Source organism: Bos taurus, chromosome 3, assembly GCF_002263795.3.
Source record: "Bos taurus isolate L1 Dominette 01449 registration number 42190680 breed Hereford chromosome 3, ARS-UCD2.0, whole genome shotgun sequence".
Lineage (NCBI taxonomy): Eukaryota > Metazoa > Chordata > Mammalia > Artiodactyla > Bovidae > Bos > Bos taurus.
In genome coordinates, this window is record NC_037330.1 from 91202174 (window position 1) to 91226286 (window position 24113).

The window sequence follows — 24113 nt, forward strand, 5'->3', positions numbered from 1 at the left end:
TTCCAGATCTGTTTCATTCATGACCTGACTTCCTAGAATTTTTACAAGATCTTGTAAGCCCTCGATCTGGCCATTTCTAACTGAGCTTTGAAAAGACCAGATGGAGCCCTGAGGATTAGTAACCACCTCTAGCTTGACTCCCTTTCCTTTGAAGAAAAGCTCCTGCAGGGGGTGCCCATGTTATTCCTGTATGTGTGCCTCAGTGCCCCATCTGGGTAGAGTTGCAGCTTCAGTGTAGGATAACACCTGGAGGAAAATCTCCTTATCTGTCCTGATTCCATGGAAGTTGCCCAGTGTTTCTGTTGTTGGCTGTTTTCTGTTTTAAAAAATTATTATATAAAACTTGTTTTGTATAAGGTTCTCGAGTGTACCTCGGTTTTTGTAGCCTTAATTCATAGTGAACTGTAAGAGGTATGGATTTACAGTGTAGCAGAAAATAATTGTATTTTTGTGGCCTTGATGTGCTATAATTTTTTTTCTTGTGAACAGTATGTAGAAAAACTGGAATTGATAGGAATGGATTTCATTTGGAAAATAGCCATGGAATCACCTGATGAAGAAATTGCTAATGAGGCTATTCAATTAATTATAAACTACAGTTACATTAATCTAAATCCTAGGTTAAAGAAGGTAAGTAAGGAAAAAAGGTGCTCATACACAAAAAGTAATGTATTTTTAATTGATAAGTTGGCGTGCCTGAAAGTTTAGCTTCTTTATTTTGACATTTTATCCTTAATAATGATTACAACTAAATGGTAGACTCATTAATTTCCATTTACCTCTTAACTTTTAGGATTCTGTATCATTACATAAGAAATTCATTGCTGATTGCTACACAAGATTAGAAGTGAGTAGCAAATTTTATTTAACCTTTTTTTGAAATAAATGCTCTTGAGTTTTTTTCCATTTATAATTTTGTATTTTGAGATCATGTATAGTTCTGGCTGGATCCCGTTGGAAGAATTTGCCAGCAGTATCGTATTGTTGGCATAGGGAACAGGCATTTGCCTTGATACCCACAATATAGAAATAAACGTAACTTTATGGGAAATCATTCCTTCTCCCTCCACCATCTCCCTTCCCTGTTTCACCTACCATGCCACACCTCACTCCCCACCTCCTTTTGGGGTATAAAACTGTCTTCTCTACATTCCACATTTCAATAGATTCTTTTTCTCCTTTTTTGGTCCAGAAATTTTATATACACACTTGCTTCTTTTCCCATCATTCCTCATGTGTCATTTCATTTATATCATAAATGCTGTTAAAAGCCACAGCAACACACTCAGTAGTAGGCCGTATTGGTTATCTGTCCATTAGTAGCCTGTGACCTAATACTGTCTCGTGTGTGTTGCCAGTGCCTTATTTCTAGCATGATGGTTAAAGTAGTAAGCATTCATCTTTTCATTCCTAATTTGTGCTTGTTGAAGTTTAATACCTAATAAAGAGTGTTCCAAAAGCATAAAATGCTACTGCCCTCAAATGTTAAAAAGTTAAATTTTCTGGTAGTGAATATATGCTGGCAGTGAATCTGTACAGGAGTTCCCAGGTTGTGACTTTCATCCAAATACGTGATTATAAAAACACTTAAAGTACTCAGGCACCCTAAATAAGATACCGTGTAAGTAATAACACGTGTAGAACAGTCATTCTCAATCGGAGATTATTTGACCTCCCAGGGGACATTTGGCAGTGTCTAGAGACCTTCTAGTTGTCACTAGACAGGTCCTGCCGGCACCTGGTGGCCAGTGGGTAGTGAGTACAAGTCAGAAATGCCACTAAACGTCCTACAAAGTCCAAGACAGTCTTCCATGACAAAACAGCTTCCAGCCCAAAATGTCAGCAGAGCTGATGTTGAGAAACCCTGATGTAGAATAATTTCTTGTTTAGGCAGCCAGTTCGGCACTTGGTGGCCCCACTCTGACACACGCTGTGACCAGAGCAACAAAAATGCTGACAGCCACTGCCATGCCAACCGTAGCCACGTCAGTCCAGTCTCCTTACAGGTAAGCGACTACAGAAGTTACAGCAGATGCACAACACACAAAGATCGGTCAGCTTAAAAGTAAAATTGGAATCTTTTTTCTTCCTTTGGAGATCTCTGTTAATTGTTCATTTCCTCATTTTATTTCATGTATTTTTCAAATAGTCATATCCTTGAAAATTATGTATTCCCTGTCATGTATTTTATCATTTGACTCATTTTACTTTAACTCCGTGTAATATGAATAGCCTACTCTATGATTGAACCAAGATATATTCTTTGTATGAAGAATAATTTTTTTCAGATTTGAAATATTTACTTAGACATAACTTTTTGAATAGACAAATCATGACACAGTGTAAGCAAAATGAAGTGGCATGTGATGATTAATATTGTACATTATGATATAATCATAGTTAAAATGTTATGTACTTAAAATTATTTTTCAAATAATTGTGTTAAAAGTTTGAATTGACATCTCTAAATCACATTGCTGTGTGGAGTGTTTTCAGATGTTGTCAGTGAAATTTGAGTTGAGCATTTTCTGTACTTCTTTGGTATAGTAAGGAGAATAGATGGATATTTAGAAAATTAAATTGAAGCAGTTAAACTACTTCTGTGGATTTTAATAAGTCTTTCATTACTGGTGAGCAGCCCCAAATCAGTGGTGGTCAGGTTCTCAGAGAAGAGCTCCCTCTGTGTCTCATTCTGCTGCCCTCCAGTGGTTGGTGCTGATAGAGTCTCCTCTTCTGGAATGTGTGTATTTCTTTCTCTTTATTTACAGTTGGGGGTGTTCCTTTTCTTTTTAAAGCACTTTATAGCAAAGTGATCCAGTTATATATGTATATTTTTTTCCATATTGTTTTCCATTATAGGTTATTGCAAGATATTGAGTATAATTCCCTGTGCTAACCAACTCTTTTAAAGTAAAATTTCCAGTACTGCTAATCAGCATGCCTGAGATTTAGAAATACACCTGTATGAACTATTTAGACTTTCCAGAATATCAAGTGTTTGAGGACACTTGGATTTTCATCTGTCAGTGCTAACACATGTAGTGTTTAATAAAGTGTGGAGCTGTCACTGTATAAGCTGCTGGATATTGGAGTCCTCTTATTTCAAATGATATGCAAGATTCCTTAACTCTGACCTAAAGAGACCTCAGGTCTCATTTTTAGAGTCTGAGAGCTCCACACTTCCTTGCTATGTGTTTTCTGTTCCAAAGATGATTATATCTCTTTGATGTGTGTTGATTTCTTAACTATTTTGAAAATCCTTGGGATACCATTTTCTGTATATGTTTTAACTATACAGGATAGTCACATAAACCAGATGAACATTTTTTGCAAGGGGGGGGGGGGATCTTTTTCTTCTGCCTCATTCTTAAGCTAATTAAACAGCAGTTCTCATTTGTGGTATACTAAATGGTTTGCATTTGTCTTCTAAATTTCAGGCAGTTCAGAACTTTGTCAGGTTCTGTGTGTTTACAGAATTATATGGCATATTTTAGTTGTAAGATTATGAGATTCAAACTCACTGATTGTTCATTCTTGGTGAATTGATAAATAAGCCTGCAGACCCAGCAGAAGCACAGGCCTTCTATTTGTGGAACAACTGTTTAAAAAAAAAAAAAAAAAAAGACAAGAAAAGGACAGGAAAGGAAACGTGGGGAGGGCCAGCTTCTCCCCTGTTATCCGTCTGTGTGTGACAGCTGTGACCTGCTTGAACCATCTCTCCCTTGAGTAAAAGGGAAGTTTAGTTTTGCAGATTTCAGTGAGGGCTAAATGTGGTTGTGGTTTTGGTGAAAGAGACTGAAATTGAGCTCATGTTAGCAATTCAAGTATGTTCAAAAAATTTTTTTTAATTCATAGATCCACTAAACTTGTAATAATTGAGCGATTATTGCTTCTGGCAGAACGTTACGTGATCACTATAGAGGTAAGCCTCTCTTCTTTGTAAGACAACTTTATCACCCTATAACTAGTCTGTTAGGAGTGTATTTTTGTGACATTTAACTGTGGCACTGTGCTCTGCTGTTTGACTTGCTGTGTCTTTTTCAAGGATTTTTACTCTGTCCCCCGAACTATTCTACCTCATGGTGCCTCATTCCACGGACATCTTTTAACTCTTAACGTTACTTACGAGTCTACCAAAGATACCTTCACTGTAGAGGTAGGTTTACATTAAGTTCTGAAACCATTTCCATATTGTCTTGTTATTTTCATATGAACATCATTGATTAAGATAGCGGCAAGAATGACTATTTTAAAAGCTGTGTAGTAAACAAATTTAAAATAAAGATCTGAACTGAAAGGAAGTTGATAGGGTATAAGCAGGTACATAAGTAAGTACATGATATCAGGTGATAAATGGGTGTTATAAAGATTTAAGAAGATTACCACAGAATCAGATGGGTATACATGACATATTTTAGAATGGACAGGGATGGTCTCTGAGGTGGTCACATTTGAATGGAGACTTGAATGAATTGACAGAGCACGTTATTTCTGGGGAGGAGCTTTCCATACCAAGGGAGCAGCAGGTACAAAGGTCCTAAGGTGGGAGTCTGTTTGGTTTATTCAGTGGCAAGGAAAGTGGCTGGTGTGCCTAGAGCACGGTGAGAAGGGGAAGAATGGAAGGCTCTGCAGTGGAAGGATTTGAAATTTGATTACATGCATGATGGGGAGTGACGTATGGAATAGAATGTTTAATTACTGCAGAGGGGAGGCCTCATGAGGGCACGGGTTCTTGTCTTTGGGTTCTGTGTTATGTTCCCAGCTTTCTGCAGCAGTGCCCAGTACATACAAGGTGCTCACTAGTAGCTGTTTAAATTAATTGATAAGTGAATTACAGTATTGTTTCACTTCATTTTACAGGCTCACAGTAATGAAACTATAGGGAGTGTCCGGTGGAAGATAGCCAAGCAGTTGTGCTCTCCAGTGGACAGTATACAGATATTTACAAATGATAGTCTGGTAGGTGTAAATACACATTTTGTGTCACTTTAGTCTGTTGTCAGTATTCTCCTCTCTTTTCCTTCTCAGTAATTAAGAAACCACTTTCTGCAGCTGACAGTGAATAAAGATCAAAAGCTACTCCACCAGCTGGGCTTCTCTGATGAACAAATCCTCACAGTGAAGACTTCTGGCAGTGGGACACCATCTGGGAGCTCCGCAGATTCCTCAACCAGCTCCAGCAGCAGCAGCAGCGGGGTGTTCAGCTCATCATACGCCATGGAGCAGGTATCCAGTGATAATCTTCAAGTGCAAAACAAGGACTTCACATCATGAAGTTTTGCCTTCAGCCCATATAGATTTGGATAATTATGTCCTTTCCTCATAAGTCCTGACTCTTCAGAACTGTATCACAGAAATGCTGGGGTTTAGTTGGGAGAAGACTATGTACTTTATCAATCTTCTGAACCAGACTCTTGTGAGTCTGAGTGATTCTGCCTGGCCCCTGCTTGCTGCTGCTCTGTTACATCTCTCTTCATTGATTGTCCTGTACTGGGTCATTACCATTAACAGTCAAATGTGCTCTGTTATTTCTGCCATCTTTTAAAAGTACCTTTTTCACCCAAACTTGAGCTTCAGTTTCCCTCAGTTCTCTCCTTTTCAAGTCAGCAAAGCTCCCTGAAAGAGTCTGTACTCTCTTTACCATCCTCTCTTGACTCCTCTTGAAAAGAGACTCCACATGTTTTGTCCACCTCTTAATCCTCATCTTCTTGACATCTCAGCAGACTTGTTCCTTGTGATCTTTTCCCCTTGAAATACTTTCTCCACTTGTCTTCCAGGACTCACCGGGCTCTCCGTCCCTCTCTAGGTCTTCCTCTTTGGGCTCCTCTGCTGCTGCTGCTTTGTCTTCCTGATCTGTATGCAGCGAAGTTCCCTGGCTCAGTCCTTTGACCTCTCCTCTGTCTACGCTTATTTAGGAATCTTATTTAGGAATCTCATCCAGTTTCAAAACTTTATATATTACATATACATTGATAACACCCCAACTTTTATCTTTAGCTTGAAGTGTAGATTGTTGTGTTAGTCACTCTGTCTAGTCCAACTCTTTGTGACCCCATGGACTGTAGCCCACCAGGCTCCTCTGTCCATGGGATTTTTCAGGCAAGAATACCAGAGTGGGTTACCATTCCCTTCTCAAGGGGATCTTCCCAACCCAGGGATCGAACTTGAGTCTCCTACACTGCAGGTGGATTCTTTACCATCTGATACATGGAACCAATTACTCAACACAGCATCTCCTCTTAAATGTTTGATAGAGTCCATTCTAACTTTTGAAACTGAGCTGCTACCCGCTTTCCCACCACCTGCTCCTACCACAAACCTCTTCATCCCATAGTCTTGTCCTGTTTCAGATAATGCCTATTTCATTATTCTAGGGATTCATGCCTGAATCTTGAAGTCCCTTCTTTCCCTCATACCTCTATGCATCACCAAATCCTTGACTCTACCTTTAAAATACATCTATATCCAGAAGCCAGCTACTCTTCTCTGCCTCCACAGCTTCCACACAGACCGAGGCAGCCATCACGCCCCACCCACCACCTGAGGGTAACAGTAGTGCTGCGTCTGGTCGCAGGGCTTCTGCCCTTGTTCCAGTTCAGTCTCTCTGGTGTGTAGCACCCAGCATCCCATGATCTTTTTACAGACCAGTCAGATTATGCCACTCCTCAATTCCGAGGCTTCCGCACCTCCCACCTCACTAGTGCTCTCCCCTGAGGTCTTCCCCCAGGACCCCCCCTCCCCCTCACCATTCCAGCTGCAGTGGCCTCAATGTTGGTCCTCAAACATAGTGGGGCCTGTGCCCTGTTCTTCCCCATTACCCAGGCATTTTCTTCGCTGGTACCAGGTTCTTTCTCACTTCCTCCTGCTCTCACTCAAATGTAGCCTTCTTGGTGAGCCTTCTTGGCAATCCCAGTTAAACTTTCAGCCTGTTCCTACTCCTGCACGGCTCATTTCCCTTCCCTGCTTTATTTCCATCTAACGTACTATATAAAATATTCATCTTGTTTAATGTCCCTGTTTCTCTCCCCAGTGAAATGTAAGCTCTGTGAGAGCAGACCTCTGAATGTTTTGCTCACTACTGTATTTCCAGCACCTAAAACAACAGTGAAACATAATAGGTAGTCTGTGTTTGTTGATTTTATGAATCATTCAAGGTTTTTTTGTACCTTCTCTGTGCCAGGAGCTCGGCACCAGGGGTACAAAACTGGCAAAAGACATTCTGCTCTTTATGTGTTTACAGTCTAGAAAGTAAGATAATAACCAGCACTCAAGTGAAGTAAAAGTATTTAAGTAATGGAGAGGGTTATTACATACAGCTCTTTCATTTAATACCTTATGTAAGATGCTTGTGTGGCTGACTCTTTAAAACTTAGAGAGCATAGTCTTGCTATAGATACCACTGAAGCCTGCAGGGTTAATGTTAATATTGTGATGTTTCTTAAAAACTAACTATACTTATATGTGAAAGTGAGAGTCACTCAGTCATGTCCAACTCTTTGCGACCCCATGGACTACCCAGTCCGTGGAATTCTCTAGGCCAGAATACTGGAGTGGGTAGCCTTTCCATTCTCCAGGGGATCTTCCCAACCCAGGGATTGAACCCAGGTCTCCCACATTGCAGGCGGATTCTTTACCAGCTGAGCCACAAGGGAAGCCCAAGAATTCTGGAGTGGGTAGCCTATCCCTTCTGCAGCGGATCTTCCCGACCCAGGAATCAAACCGGGGTCTCCTGCATTGCGGGCATATTCTTCATGTAGTGAGAATTTAAGAATGAAATCCCACTCAGAGCATTATTAAGACAGTTTATCAATAGCAGAAGTGATGGACATAGCATCTTCAAGTTTCACATTTTTATATTTCATCATTGTTGTTCAGTCGCTAAGTTGTGTCGGGCTCTTTGCAACCCCGTAAACTGCAGCACGCCAGGCTTCCCTGTCCTTCACTATCTCCCTGAGTTTGCTCAAACTCATGTCCACTAGGTCAGTGATGCCATCCAACTATCTCATATCTGTCGCCCCCTTCTCCCGCCTTCAATCTTTCCCAGCATCAGGGTCTTTTCCAGTGAGTCAGCTCTTCACATCAGGTGGCCAGAGTATTTATTGGAGCTTCAGCTTTGGTGCTAGTCCTTCCAATTTAGGGTTGATTTCCTTTAGTATTGACTGGTTTGATCTTGTTGCAGTCCAAGGGACTCTCAAGAGTCTTCTCAAGCACCACAATTCAAAAGCATCAATTCTTCGGTACTCAGCCTTCTTTATGGTCTAACTCTCACATCCGTATGTGACTACTGGAAAAACCATGGCTTTGACTAGATGGACCTTTGTTGGCAAAGTGATGTCTCTGCTTTTTAATACACTGTCTAGGTTTGTTATAGCTACTCTTCCAAGGAGCAAGCATCTTTTAATTTTGTGGCTGCAGTCACCTTCTGCAGTGATTTTGGAGCATAAGAAAATAAAATCTGACACTGTTTTCACACTTTCCCCATTTATTTGCCATGAAGTGATAGGACCAGATGCCATGATCTTCATTTTTTGAATGTTGAGTTTTAAGCCAGCTTTTTCACTCTCCTCTCTCACCTTCATCAGGAGGCTCTTTCAGATCAGATCAGTCGCTCAGTCGTGTCCGACTCTTTGTGACCCCATGAATCGCAGCACACCAGGCCTCCCTGTCCATCACCAACTCCCGGAGTTCACTGAGACTCACGTCCATCGAGTCAGTGATGCCATCCAGCCATCTCATCCTCTGTCGTCCCCTTCTCCTCTTTAGTTCCTCTTTATTTTCTGCCATTAAAATGGTATCATCTGCATATCTGAGGTTGTTGGTATTTCCAGCAGTCTTGATTGCAGCTTGTGATTCTTCCAGCCCAGCATTTCACATGATATACTCTGCATATAAGTTAAATAAGCAGAATGACAATGTACAGCCTTGACGTACTCCTTTCCCAATTTTGAACCAGTCCATTTTTCAGTGTCTAGTTCTGTTTCCTCTTGTCCTGCATACATGTTCTCAGGAGGCAGGTCAGGTGGTCTGGTATTCCCATCTCATTAACAGTATTCCACAGTTTGTTATGATCCACACAGTCAAGGCTTTATCATAGTCAATGAAGCAGAAGTAGATGTTTTTTTGGAATTCCTTGCTTTTTCTGTGATCCAGCATGTGTTGGCAATTTGATCTCAGGTTCCTGCTTTTTCTAAATCCAGCTTGTACTTCTGGAAATTCCCTATTCCAATACTGCTGAAGCCTAAGCTTGAAGGATTTTGAGCATATCTTGCTGACATTTTAAATGTGTACAATTGTACAATAATTTGAACATTCTTTGGCATTGCCTTTCTTTGGGATTGGAATGAAAACTGACCTTTTCCAGTCCTGTGGCCACTGCTGAGTTTTCCAAATTTGCTGGCAGCACTTTAGCAGCAGCATCTTTCAGGATTTGAAATAGCTCAACTGGAATTCCATCACCTCCACTAGCTTGGTTTGTTGTAATGCTTCCTAAGGCCTACTTGACTTCACGCTCCAGGATGTCTGGCTCTAGGTGAGTGACCACACCATCGTGGTTATCTGGGTCATTAAGAGGTTTTTGGACAGTTCTTCTATCCTTGCCACCTTTTCTTAATCTCTTCTACTTCTGTTAGGTTCTTTCTGTTTTTGTCCTTTATTGAGCTCATCTTTGCATGAAATGTCCCCTTGGTATCTCCAGTTTTCTTAAAGAGATCTCTGGTCTTTCCCATTCTATTGTTTTCCTCTATTTCTTTGCATTGTTTACTTGCGAAGGCTCTTTTACCTTTCCCTGCTCTTCTCTGGAACTCTGTAGTCAGTTGGGGTTTATCTTTCCCCATCTCCTTTACCTTTCACTTCTCTTTTCTCATCTGTTTGTAAGGCCTCCTCAGATAAGCACTTTGCCTTCTTACATTTCTTTTCCTTGGGGATGGTTTTGGTCACCACCTCCTGTACAGTATTACGCATTACAGGTGGATTCTTTACCAGCTGAGCCACAAGGGAAGCCCAGGTATTCTGGAATGGGTAGTCTAACCCTTCTCCAGCGGATCTTCCTGACCCAGGAATTAAACCGCGGTCTCCTGCGTTCCAGGCATATTCTTCATGTAGTAAGAATTTAAGAGTGAAATCCTACTCAGAGCAGTATTAAGACAGAGAAGTCAAAGTGAAAGCATTAGTCACTCAGTCATGTCCAATCGTTGCAATCTTACGGACTGTAGGCCACCAGGCTCCTCTGTCCGTGGTATTCTCCAGGCAAGAATACTGGAGTGGTTAGCCATTCCCTTCTCCAGAGGATCTTCTGACCCAGGGGTTGAATTTGCATCTCCTGCATTGCAGGCAGATTCTTTACCACTGTGTTACCAGGGAAGCCCCAAGTTTTGCAGTAGCCAGTCTTTAAGAACCAGTCATTTTATTGTTTGTACCTTTGATTAGAAAAGGAGAAAATTCTTTTGTAAGTTTGTATCTCTATTTTGCTTTTTCCCTCAGGAGAAATCCCTCCCTGGTGTGGTGATGGCGCTTGTGTGTAATGTATTCGACATGCTTTACCAGCTGGCCAATCTAGAGGAGCCAAGGTAAATAGAAATGTTTGTGAAGCTTGCAAGAGAGCAAGCTATTAAAGTTAGGGAACCAAATAAATGTTCTCTTAATATGTATATCACTCCACATCCCCTACTAAATTTGACTATTTTTTATTTGAAACTGTGGCTCTTAAGAAAAAAATTTCACATTTGAAAAATTTCAGGATAACTCTACGAGTACGAAAGCTTCTGCTCTTGATACCTACTGATCCAGCCATTCAGGAAGCCCTTGATCAACTTGATTCTTTAGGAAGAAAGGTATGAGTATCTTGGATAGTTATTTAACAGGCATGGAAATTTTATATCATGATTCAGTAAAAATGCAGCATAGCATCACGTAAAGGTCATGTGATCCCATCTTTCCCATAACAGATTTTTTTCTTTAGAAAAATACCTTTGCTCTAAATAGAAATCTGAACTTCATCATGACTTTTAAATTATCTGTAGTCAATAATGACATCAAATTTTAGAACTGGAAGAACCTTTAATGTCATCTGCTTCTACCTCCTTCATGTTTTATATGAGGAAACCTAAACCCAGAGTAATGAAGTGTCTCATCTAGGGTCAGACTCTAGTGCTCATTCAACTGTGATGTTTTTCTTCTGTCATGATGCCTCTCTGAATGTGGTTGTTGCATATGTTTGAGTTGTTTGCATAAATGGGTTATCACTTAATTTTTTCACAGTTGGTATTTAGTTCCTTTTGTTTAATTTTTATAATCTTGTTCCTTAAGAGTTTATACTAAAAATGTTTTATTTATAATATTGTTTAATTGTATTTTCAGAATAAATTCATTTAGAACAAAGTTGTTAAAACTAAGCTATAAATTTTGTATTTCAGTGATTATTATTTAGATCAGGTCAGAACCTTATCACATATACCTTATTTATTAATTTGAGGGAGAAGAGAACTAATGTAATTGTAAACTATATTACTAGAACTGCTGCTGCTGCCGCTAAGTCGCATCAGTCATGTCCGACTCTGTGCGACCCCATAGACGGCAGCCCAACAGGCTCCTCTGTCCCTGGGATTCTCCAGACAAGAACACTGGAGTGGGTTGCCATTTCCTTCTCCCCACCCAAAATTCTCAAAACTACTACTCTGCAATCTTATAATTTAATTATCAGAGTTCAGTAGTACAAAGTTTAAAAACCTGGAAATAAATTAGGATGGCCTCGACAGTGTTGCTTAGAATACAATCCCAGAGGCATTCCTGTAGAATGGAATGCTGTTGACCACTGACGGTCTGTGTGATGGAGTTCAGTGCTTCGTTAATAATTGAAGAGTGATGTGGCCTTGAGGTTAATTTTTTTAGAAAATGTCGATGATTTGAGTATATTAAAGTGGAAAAGAATATTAGAATATATAGTGATAATGTTTCTCCTTCATTTGTGTCCTTTTTCATTATTTTAAACTTAGAAAACATTACTGTCTGAAACAAGTTCTCAGTCTTCAAAGTCTCCATCCCTGTCTTCTAAGCAGCAGCATCAGCCAAGCGCCAGTTCAATTTTAGAAAGTCTATTTCGATCTTTCGCTCCAGGAATGTCCACCTTCAGAGTGCTCTACAACTTAGAAGTAAGAAACCTCATTTTTTTTTTATTTAATTTTAACAGATTCATTTTGGTCTGAAGATTCATGCTTACAGATGTCAGAAATAAGTAAATAGACTATAAATCGAAGTGTTTTATTGTTTTGGACTTTGAAAATGCTCTCTTTTTCCCCCAACTTATACCTATGTACATTGTTATACTTGTAAAATAGCATGTAAATAAATAATTAGCTAGTGGAGGTGATGGAATTCCAGTTGAGCTATTCCAAATCCTGAAACATGATGCTGTGAAAGTGCTGCACTCAATATGCCAGCAAATTTGGAAAACTCAGCAGTGGCCACAGGACTGGAAAAGGTCAGTTTTCATTCCAATCCCAAAGAAAGGCAATGCCAAAGAATGCTCAAACTACCATACAATTGCACTCATCTCACACGCTAGTAAAGTAATGCTCAAAATTCTCCAAGCCAGGCTTCAGCAATATGTGATCCGTGAACTTCCAGATGTTCAAGCTGGTTTTAGAAAAGGCAGAGGAACCAGAGATCAAATTGCCAACATCCACTGGGTCATGGAAAAAGCAAGAGAGTTCCAGAAAACATCTGTTTCTGCTTTATCGACTATGCCAAAGCCTTTGACTGTGTGGATCACAATAAAGTGTGGAAAATTCTGAAAGAGATGGGAATACCAGACCACCTGACCTGCCTCTTGAGAAATTTGTATGCAGGTCAGGAAGCAACAGTTAGAACTGGACATGGAACAACAGACTGGTTCCAAATAGGAAAAGGAGTTTGTCAAGGCTGTATATTGTCACCCTGTTTATTTAACTTCTATGCAGAGTACATCATGAGAAACGCTGGGCTGGAAGAAGCACAAGCTGGAATCAAGATTGCCGGGAGAAATATCAATAACCTCAGATATGCAGATGACACCACCCTTATGGCAGAAAGTGAAGAGGAACTAAAAAGCCTCTTGATGAAAGTGAAAGTGGAGAGTGAAAAAGTTGGCTTAAAGCTCAACATTCAGAAAACGAAATTCATGGCATCTGGTCCCTTCACTTCATGGGAAATAAATGGGGAAACAGTGGAAACAGTGTCAGACTTTATTTTTCTGGGCTCCAAAATCAGTGCAGATGGTGACTGCAGCCATGAAATTAAAAGACGCTTACTCCTTGGAAGGAAAGTTATGACCAACCTAGATAGCATATTCAAAAGCAGAGACATTACTTTGCCAACAAAGGTTCATCTAGTCAAGGCTATGGTTTTTCCAGTGGTCATGTATGGATGTGAGAGTTGGACTGTGAAGAAGGCTGAGCGCTGAAGAATTGATGCTTTTGAACTGTGGTGTTGGAGAAGACTCTTGAGAGTCCCTTGGACTGCAAGGAGATCCAGCCCATCCATTCTGAAGGAGATCAGCCCTGGGATTTCTTTGGAAGGAATGATGCTAAAGCTGAAACTCCAGTACTTTGGCCACCTCATGCAAAGAGTTGACTCATTGGAAAAGACTCTGATGCTGGGAGGGATTGGGGGCAGGAGGAGAAGGGGACGACAGAGGATGAGATGGCTGGTTGGCATCACTGACTCGATGGACGTGAGTCTGAGTGAACTCCGGGAGTTGGTGATGGACAGGGAGGCCTGGCGTGCTGAGATTCATGGGGTCGAAAAGAGTCGGACACGACTGAGCGACTGATCTGATCTGATCTGATCTGAATGTATAAAAATGTGTAATTAACTTCCTCTGGAAGTTTTGCAAGTGTTTATAACATCAGTTTTTAATCCTCAGCCTTGTTACTAAATGCATCCTTACTTTTTAAAAAAGCTGTTGCAACTTGTTGCCATTAATGAAGCTTTATAAGTAGTTTCTCAGGAAACACATTTAACATTATTATTTTAGGGTGTTTTTAGAAAGAAAGCTATTTTATTAAAAGTATTTGACCAAAAGAATATTTTTATTGCCCTCCTTCCTAATAGTAGCTTTAAATTAGTAGATTCAGTTCACTAAACTTTACTAATTATTTACTGTCTACAAATCATTGTGGTAGTTTTAACTACCACAGAGTTGAAAGGTGTGATAATTGCTCCAGGTTCTTATGAGTTAGACGTAGGAGAGGCTTGATAGGCTGAGTCCTAAAATCAGAACCGTAGCAAAGCACTGTGGAGGTGGAAACTGCCCTGCTCTGCCAGACCCTCAGGGCACGTAAGGTTCTAGGGAATATAAAGCCCTGAATGATTTTGTTTTACCTTAAATTGTTCTATTTAGTTAATTGTTTATTAAGGAATCCAGATCGGTGCCCGAGCAACCTTAATTATCAAATTACCATTTGTCTTCAGTAGGTTTTGAATCACAACAAAGGTCATAATTGACAAGAAGATACCTACTCAGGCATGTTTTCAAAGTTTTATTTCATCTGACAGTCTAATTTGGAGTATAAAGTCATATTCACTCATTTTTGTGCTTAACTCATTATTTATATGTTTGTATGGTGGAGCTGTGATAATGTTTCATAGTTGCCTTAAGATAATTTTTCTTGTGAAAATGTTTGTTGGGTCCAAAAGGAAAAAATATTTAGCATGTATTTTAAAAATAAAGTATGACCTCATTTCTTGTGAACATTTAAAAATACATACAATATTCCAAAACAGAAAATTACCTAGAAATTTTTGGCTAATTCAGTCTTATAAAATTTGTATCTTGCATTGCTGCCAGATTTGTTATTTGCTTTTAAATGATTGTCTCAGAAAGTTAAGGTATAAATCTTAACACCCACATTTGAGAGCACCCTGAAAATCAGAATGACCCAGCAGTGGGTGTGGTTTGTCATCAGCTACTTAGATTGCATTACCTTAGAGCCAAAGGACTGTAAAATCATCCCCAGTCTCATTTTAGAACTTCAGATTAACTGGGAATTCCTCTGATAGGTTGCCTTTTGCTCTGTAAAAAATGTAGAAACCATAACACCCCCAAAGCACTTCTTTTTACTGTTACCTGAAAGGTTCGTGTCCTTGCATTTCAATCTTTAACTTATGTTTGGCTTCTAGGGAAATTCAGAGTGGATATTCCAAGTACCCATTCCTTTGGGAAAATCTTTCACCCTCACTAAATTGTTGTCCATTAAGCATGGGGAGTGTGTGCCTGTGGCTGTCAACACTTAGAAAGGGTTAGGATAGCAGAAGGTTCCCATTCTCCTGAATGATGCTTGTGATCTGAAGCTGGCAAACCAGTTTCCTGAAGGGCAACTTAGGAAGAAAGCATCGTTAGACAAAAATATCACATTAAGAATCTAAGCTCCTAAAATTACTAATAAGTTCATAGAAGCAGATTTTTTTTTAATAAAGAAAGGATCCTGAATTACATCGAGATTAAAACCTTGGGAAAACTGAGGCTATGAGCTTTAAAAAATTTAAGTCATAACTAAATAAGCAGTTGTTTCCTGGGCACTTGTCTTGTGCCAGTGCTTATACTAAGCACCTTAAGTTTGTGTTATCTTACTTACAAACAATACTCTGGGAAAGGTAATTACTGTCATTTACCCAATGAGAAAACTGAGGCAAAAAGGCAAATTACGTATGTGAGATCTCTCAACTAGTCGGTAGTAAAACTAGGATGTGAGCTAAATTTGTAGTCTCATACTGCAGGTTGATTATTTATGTGAAAATAGTTTCCTTTACATGGATACTACAGTGTCATAAAAAGGGCATGGATGTTAGAGTGAGACCCATCTAGACTCAAATTCTAACTGTGTGACCACAGGTGGGAGGTCACATAACCTCTCAGGTCTCAGTCTTTCCCTGTAGAATAAAATACCTATGCCTTACAGAGTGAAATTAAGAGATAGAGCAAATTAAGTACTTCATCTTATGCCTAGTACCTTGTAGACAGTTGCTCAGTAAATAGGAGTTAGAATCATTATCAGGAAACTCATCCAGCATTTATAATAAATGGACTGTTATAAAACTTCGGTTTATATACTTTTTCTAGAACATATCCACATAACACATAATGTTACCTGCTCTTAGGCAAGTCTGGAGCCTGAGACATTCACATTTGCTGGTTTCATGAAAGAGGAGCATACTAGCTCTCTAAAAACAGAAAGATTTTTCATGCTAAGTAAATGGAACTATTTGTGAAACATCAGCCTCCTTATACTATTGGAGGTAGAAAGACAGCAGTTAAAGAGATTCTGACTCAAGTTGTCTGATTGCTTTACTTGGTAAAAAGGAATAATTTCTACTGGAAATGTTGGGATGATTAATTGTGCTTTATCTTTTTTCCAAGGTTCTAAGCTCCAAACTCATGCCAACAGCTGATGATGACATGGCAAGAAATTGTGCAAAATCATTTTGTGAGAACTTCCTCAAAGCAGGAGGTTTGAGGTTAGAGTTTCAATATTGTATTATATGAATTGCAGAAAATGAATAGAGTTATTTTAGTTAATTTCTCCTGCCGGGCCTTATTTATGCCTACAAGGCATGATTTAAAGTATTATGGGAGTTGTAATAAGAAGGAATGATGTTTCTGTCTTTAGAATATTTTTAAATGTTTTAATGACTTTTGATTATTTGGAAAACTGACAGAAGCATATGTCTTTCCCCTTTGGGAGTGGGGGAAATTCTCAAGAGGAGACGAGACTGTGCTGTTTCTGGTCACTCCCACATCAGTTTGAGATAAGGTGGATCTGATTCTTAGTAATCTGTGTTGTGCAACGCATTAGCGCTGGGGGAAGATGTTATCTTAAAGAATAACAAACAGTTATTGCAGGTATTGAAACAGGCTTATAAAAGGTGCTTTGTGGGATGAAGTGGGGAAGAAAGCAGTGGTTAAAATGGTAAGGTTTGCTTGGGGTAATAAGATTAGGAGATGCTTCCCAGAAAGTGACATGTGAGCTGGAAGCAGAGATGAGTCACCGCTTTCTAGGTAATCAAGGAGGGAAGGACATTCTCAGCCAGAGGAGGGGTGGGGATGAGTGAGAGCATGGACGGCACAGGACTGTCTTGGGAACTACAGTTGCCTGGTGAGACCAGAGCAAAGGGTAAAGGAGAGAGATTGTGAATAGGGGGTCATATTGAGGAATTTCAGCATTATGTTGTAAAAACAGGAGGTGTCTAAGCCAGGAGTTAGCTAGAACAGTTACTCTGACTGCAGTAGAAAAGATGACTGCAGGTGGAAGAGACTAGAGGCAGGGAGAACTGTAAGAAGTGTTACAGTGTTCCAGAGAAGAGATGACAGGTTCTAAATGTGGGACAGTGGTAGAGGGACATTTATAAGATGAAATAGAAAAGTCTTTATGATTAGATGCAAGATTGTTGTTGCTGTTTAGTCTCTAAGTCATGTCCAACTTTTGCAACTCCTTGGACTATAGCTTATCAGGCTCCTCTGGCCATAGGATTTCCCAGGCAATAATATACTGGAGTGGGTTACCATTTCCTTCTCCAGTGGATCTTCCCAATGCAGGGATCAAACCTGTGTCTTCTGCATTGGCAGGTGGATTCTTTACCACTGAACCACCTGGGAAGCACAGATATAGAGTAGGAAACTTTTTAAAAATGGCCCTATGATTTCTAGCTTGGGAGAATGAGTGAATGATAATAACTCTTTAGTCCATATGGGGAATGAAGATAAGATGGAAGAAACTGAGAAAGTCAAGAGAAGTGAGTTTGATTGTGCAAAAGATCTCTGTGAGTCACATGAAGGGGATGGTTTGGACATGATGCTCTTCAGAGAAGTGGAGAATGGCACTGGATGTTCAAGGAGGCGTCGTGTATAAGGAAAGCCTTGCAGCCTGAGACCCTGGCAAGTGTAAGGCTGGGAAGCAGAATCAGTAAGTGGAAATCTCTATTGTATGAGTGAGAGAAAAGGAGGTGACCGAAGTTTGAAGGATAGGATAACTGAAGAGAAAGTTTGCTTTTCTGTTTTGATTTAACTTGGAGAAGCCTTGGTTCTCATTGTGAGCTGACTAAAAGGGGCCAGTGAAAAAGAAAAGAATAAAAGGGGGTGATCAACCAATGGGGCTAAGTTCCACTGCATTTGGAAGATATGTTCCATAAAGAAAGTAGGCATGCCGTCTCCTTTGGGAAAGAAAAGAGTGAAAACCAGATTGAATTTTGAGCAGAGGGTAATTGAAGGAATTCTGTTGGAGGCCTTCAGGGAAGAGAGCTTGGGTGAGACCTTGCGGAGATCAAGGGGACTAGAAACAGAAGTGGAAATAGAGGGTGAAAACTCATTTCAGATCATCAGCCAATTACAGAGCTATGCTAACACAGGCATTTTAATTCTGGCTTATTTCTGAGTGTCAGTGCACATGCTAGGCATCGTTCTAAGTGCTAGAAACAGAGCAGTGTATCGATAAAACAATAATCCATGTCCTTGTGAAAATGGTAGTCTAGAAGGGAAGACATCAAAGAAGTAAAAGTGTATGTCAGGTGGTGATAAAAGCTGTAGAGAAAAATAAGACAAAGAAGAGCGGGTGGGTAGGGGAAGGGTTTGTTCAGTGGAGTGATCAGCGAACACTGCACTGATGGGGGGATATTTTACAATGACCTGAAGGAGGTGAGGGAGCAAGATCTGGAGATGCTGGGGAAAGCTGTCCAGAGGAGCATCCAACGCAAGCCCCTGTGAGGGTCGACCTGGTGTCTGTAAAGCCAGCAGGGGGCTAGTGTGGTTGGGGCTGAGTGAGGGGAGAAGGGTAGGGGGCATGAGGTTACAGAGATACCAGAGGTCAGGGTATGCAGGATTTTACAGGCTACTGTGAAGGAAATAGGAAACCATGGGAGGATTTTGTCCAGAGGAATCCCATGGTAACCTCCATTTTTAAGGGATCATTCTGGTTGATCTTTTGAGAATAGATTTTGGAGGTGAAGCTTCAAGAGTAGAAGCAAGAAGAAGAGTTGGGAAGCTTTTACAGCAATGTAGGTGATAGTAGATGTGAAAACAAGCTTTGTAGAATACACCAATTCTGGATATACTTTTGAATTGATAGCTCTTCTAATACCAACATAGCAGTTGATTGGGGAACTCATTCAAGTTAGTGAGAAGGCAAACTATCTAAACACTCTGTATTGGTTATTTTTTGGCTAAGAAAGGAGTCCAATTTTAATTCTGAACCAGGAAGGTTATATGTACTATAAGAAATCGTTGTGATAGGAATCTGTGTGATCCATTTATATGTAAGGATCATGTAAGAATTTTAAGTAATTGATAAGTATTAAACTACTTATATGGAGAGCTTCCCTGGCAGCTCAGACAGTAAAGCATCTGCCTACAATGTGGGAGACCTGGGTTCGATTCATAGGTTGGAAAGATCCCCTGGAGAAGGAAATGGCAATCCACTCCAGCACTCTTGCCTGGAAAATCCCATGGACGGAGGAGCCTGATAGGCTATAGTCCATGGGGTTGCAAAGAGTGGGACACAACTGAGTGACTTCACTTTCACTTTCAAACTACTTATAGAAAATTACCTGTGGAAGAAACAGAAGTCTTAAATATCCTGCCTTTTCTTTTTTCTTTTTTTTTGAAGTTTGGTTGTAAATGTCATGCAGAGGGATTCCATCCCATCAGAAGTAGACTATGAAACAAGGCAAGGCGTTTATTCCATCTGTCTACAACTGGCAAGGTACGTAAATCTATTGATTACTCTCAGATGGCCATTCTTGACTCTTTCTTCCAGATCCCATCCTTTAAACATAGTATGAAATGACCTTGGCTTAGCCTAGCTTATTTCCTTTTAAGATTTTTACTCGTGGGACAAACATTGCCAACCTTATTGGATGAAGACCTCACCAAAGACGGCATAGAAGCACTTTCTTCTCGCCCATTCCGAAATGTCAGCCGGCAGACGAGCAGGCAGATGTCCTTATGTGGCACCCCAGAGAAGTCATCCTACCGACAGCTGTCAGTGTCTGACCGGTCTTCCATCAGAGTTGAGGAGATCATTCCTGCTGCACGAGTCGCAATACAAGTAAGTGACTTGTTTGTTCAAGAAGTCCCAAGGGCCTTCTTTCCAGAAGGCACCACTGGTGGGGAGGGCCTATGCAGATATAAAAATTATTGATGTGAGTATCATCCTCAAGGAGCGTACAGGAAGTAAGAAAGAGATCAACTAGTGTAGAATTCACTGTAATTCAGGTGGAAAACATCAATTGTTGTAAGAAGACTACCAAAGCAAGACATTCTACAGGGCTTAAGTGGAATGGAATAGTCATCTTCACATGCGGCTGTCACAAGGATTCCATGTAGGAGGGACTAAGCCTTTAAGAATAGGTAGGGATTCCATATCCATGGATTCATTTAGAGAGAGGAAAGTTGTTCAGGTAAAGGGGAAGGTGGGAGCTATTAGAAAAGAAGCCTGTGTAGGAGGCCACATGGTGGTTCACATAGAGCGGATGCTGTGTGTGGAAGAGGGGACATGGTGACAGCAAAATGGGTGATTTGAAGCCAGAACCTGGACAGCAGGGTCTCTGTGTTATAGTAGCAGAGAGGCAGTTGTAAGTCTTTGAACAGTACAGAAGCATGAAAAAGGCTGTCTGTCTTGTAGATGATGTTGGAGGGAAATGAGCCTGCAAACTGAGACCAAGAGGAGGTTATTGAAGTCAGTGGGACATGTCCAAGTACTCACAGCACTTTCTTGCTTCCTTAGACAATGGAAGTCGGTGATTTCACATCTACTGTGGCCTGTTTCATGCGACTGTCATGGGCTGCAGCCGCAGGACGGCTCGACCTCGTTGGGAGTAGCCAACCAATTAAAGAAAGTAATTCTCTGTTTCCTGCTGGAATTCGAAACAGACTCAGCAGTTCAGGTACTGATTAAGAAGGATAAAATAATTAGAATATTGAACAGGAAGTAGCTATAAAAATCATCTTTGTATAGGTTATTCAGGGTCACAGAAAGGAGAAAGCCTTTTCTCTTGCTTTTGAGCATGAACAGAAATTCATCCAGCTAAATAAACCCTCAAGATTTATGCATATTCAAGTTTGCATGTATGTATATACATCCTTCATTTATATATGTCATACTAAGAAAAAAGTTTATAAATGCAAAATAAATAAAAAAACCAAGCAGAGTTTTAGCTTGCTGAGTATGAAAGTGTCATGAGGCCAATAATTACAGCTGTAATAAAAATTTATCTAGAATATTTACCTGGAAAAATCATTTTCTTGGTTTGGCCTGTTATTTTCTGTTAGGCCTTTATAAATAGCTTTATTTCTCAGCTTTATTTGGTTTCCCTGCTGTGTATATAACTCACTAATAATAGAGCTTTTAAACTGTACGACATACAGTAAAGTACAGAAATGTTGAATGTACAGGAGTTTTAGGGTTTTTACATAAGTATAACCCATTAGATTAAGATAAGGAGCATTTCTAATAACCCAGAAAGACTCCCATATGCCTCCAAAATCGCACTGTTTTTGCTTCTGGCACCTGAAACTAGTTTTTCATCGTAAATGTGTTTTTCAGCACTTCCAAATGTGTTTTAAGTACAAAGAAAGCAGTGGGGGTCAAAGTAAATGATTAATTCTCTCTTGTTTCTTAGACCAAAGTGTCTTCTTGAACTCTTTACCTTCACTTGAGGATTATGGATACATTAAAGGGTTTTAATCTCAAGGGTCCTGTGGGATCCCCAGTAACCCTTCAGTAACCTTCCGTTGTGTATGTTTCCAGGAAGCAATTGCAGCTCTGGAAGTGAAGGGGACCCAGTGGCCTTGCACGCAGGCATCTGTGTACGACAACAGTCCGTGTCCACCAAAGACTCCCTGATTGCCGGAGAGGCTTTGTCTCTACTTGTCACCTGCCTGCAGCTTCGGAGCCAACAGCTGGGTATGCAGGAGGCCTGCTTGCCACTCGTGTTTTAGGAAACGGCCAGGTTTCTGTTGGGAATTATTTATATCCCTTCATAGAAAAGGTCATATTAATAGAAATGGAAAAGGGGAAAGTTGGCATATGGAATAGGTAAGAATAGTGCTAGAGTACTTAATTCTGAACAAGTATTTATTGAGCACCTCTGTATACACGGTTCCACAGTTGATGTTACAAAGGCAGTATGTCTGCTGTCCAGGAGAGCTTACCATCTGTTGGAGGAATTAAAACAAGCCAAAGTTGTCGGTCATAAGCTATAGAAGTAGAATTATATATCAATCCCTAAACTGATAACGACTCCAGTATTAAAAATTATGAAACTTAAGATTTGTCCTTTTATCTTTATTGTTGGTTTTGACAAACTGGGGCTATTGCTAAACATATTTTTAGCATTAGATTCCCCAGGGCTCAGTCCCTGGACACTTTTTTTCCTCTGCCTACACTCATTCTCATAATCACCCATTCACATAATCACATCCACGTTCACAGCCTTAAATTCCCTATATGTGTCGGTAACACTTAAATTTGGCTCTGTGACCTGGGCCCCTCCCCTGACATCTCTACTTAGATATAGTAGACTTCCTGAACTTAACATGTCCAGAACTGAACACTGGTCTGGCCCACACCACCCAAGAGATTGCCCATGTTAATTCGTAGCATTTTTGTTCTTGGAGTCCTCCTACTCCAGGATTCCTTTCTTTACATCCTACTTCTAATCTGCCAACACATCCTTCTTCAGACTCCACCTTTGCTGGATTAAGGGGATTCCACCCCTTAGCCCACCTTTGCTGTTGGTACCCTCTGCTCCTCCATCATCTCTTACCCTGATTATAGCAGCAGTGCCCTGACTAATCTCCCTGCTTCTACCCTTGCAGTTTATTCTCCACACAGTAACCAGAGTGGACCCGCTAAAATGTAAGTCAGATCGTATCACTCCTCTATCTACAGCCTTGCAGCGGCCTCCGTTCACACTGAGTGAAAGCCAGATCTTCCCTAAGGCCTTCCAGGCCTGGCACCATCCACGCCCGTGATGCCTGTGTGCCTTCACCTCTTGCACTCCCTGCCTCACCCACCATGCTTCAGCCACCCTGGCTTCCTAGCTGTTCGCTGACACTCAGGCACATGCCTGCCTCAGGGCCCTTGCACTAGCTATTCCCACTTCCCCCACCTTTTTTTAGAGAAATCACAGTCCTCACCTCTCCCAGCATTCACCTGTAAACTCTGTTGTTGTTTTTTTCTCTATCACTTATCACTGTACAGCATACAGTAAAATTTCTCTGCTTATCATGTTTATTGTCATTATCCCCTTCCCCACCTAGATGGTAAGCTCCGTAAGAACAGAGACTTTTGTCCCATGTGTTTCCTAATGAATCCTTAACACCCAAACACTGTGCGGTGTGTAGTAGGCCCTCAATAAATACTTATTCAGGGATGCAGTCTTAATGACTTGACTTTTAAAAATTGTACCAATACATGGAGCCCAATTCATTACTATTATTACTGGTTCAGACTGCCTGTTACGTAGAATTGGTGATCATTATGTATTATTCGGTATAACATCCAAATTTATCATATAAGATATCAAGATAAACATACAGAAAAAGTTACATGTTTATGGGACAGTGAAGTATCAAAAATTTGACAGTACAGTATCAAAAATGATTTACTTTGGTCAGATTTGCTTTTAAAGGCTTATATATGAGAAGTCTTAAGTCACTGTGAAATACTATTAAGCATAAGCCATACTTTTAGTTCAGTTTCCTACAATTGTTTGATTACAGAAGTAATCAGGATGAGAAAAATTATAACTTCAAGCTTTTTTATCATTTGTAAGTTTATTGTAGAGTACATTTTATAGTTCAGAGGTATTGATAGTTTATCAAAGCAAGACATATTTGTTCTGTCACTAGTAAGCACAAGACATTGTGGGAAAAAGTGAGGGTACAACGATTACTTGGACAGTCCTGCTCTTGAGCGCCTTAGGCGCTCATGGGGGCAGTTATGGAGGTACTGAATTTGATTTTGTGTGGAAGAAGAGATGATGTCTACGATAGTTAAGGGTAAGAAATTATTCAAAACTTCTGAAATTTTGAAAATGCATTTCCTAACTTAGTTTCCTCCCCTGCCCCCATTCTCCTTATTCTTACC

At 40.3% G+C, this 24113-nt stretch overlaps 1 protein-coding gene across 4 annotated transcripts in view; it reads left to right on the forward strand.

The window, feature by feature from the left end:
• USP24 (ubiquitin specific peptidase 24) overlaps positions 1-24113 on the forward strand; it is a 155942-nt gene that overhangs the window by 70902 nt on the left and 60927 nt on the right. For all 4 annotated transcript variants that reach the window (XM_024990127.2, XM_024990129.2, XM_002686388.7 and 1 more), the window contains 15 exons: positions 490-630; positions 794-847; positions 1891-2006; positions 3856-3922; positions 4046-4156; positions 4861-4959; positions 5053-5226; positions 10480-10565; positions 10736-10829; positions 11991-12146; positions 16391-16488; positions 19629-19724; positions 19841-20069; positions 20748-20907; positions 21771-21926. In XM_024990127.2, the coding sequence (XP_024845895.1) occupies positions 490-630; positions 794-847; positions 1891-2006; positions 3856-3922; positions 4046-4156; positions 4861-4959; positions 5053-5226; positions 10480-10565; positions 10736-10829; positions 11991-12146; positions 16391-16488; positions 19629-19724; positions 19841-20069; positions 20748-20907; positions 21771-21926 (1837 nt within the window). The remainder of the gene's footprint in view (positions 1-489; positions 631-793; positions 848-1890; positions 2007-3855; positions 3923-4045; positions 4157-4860; positions 4960-5052; positions 5227-10479; positions 10566-10735; positions 10830-11990; positions 12147-16390; positions 16489-19628; positions 19725-19840; positions 20070-20747; positions 20908-21770; positions 21927-24113) is intronic.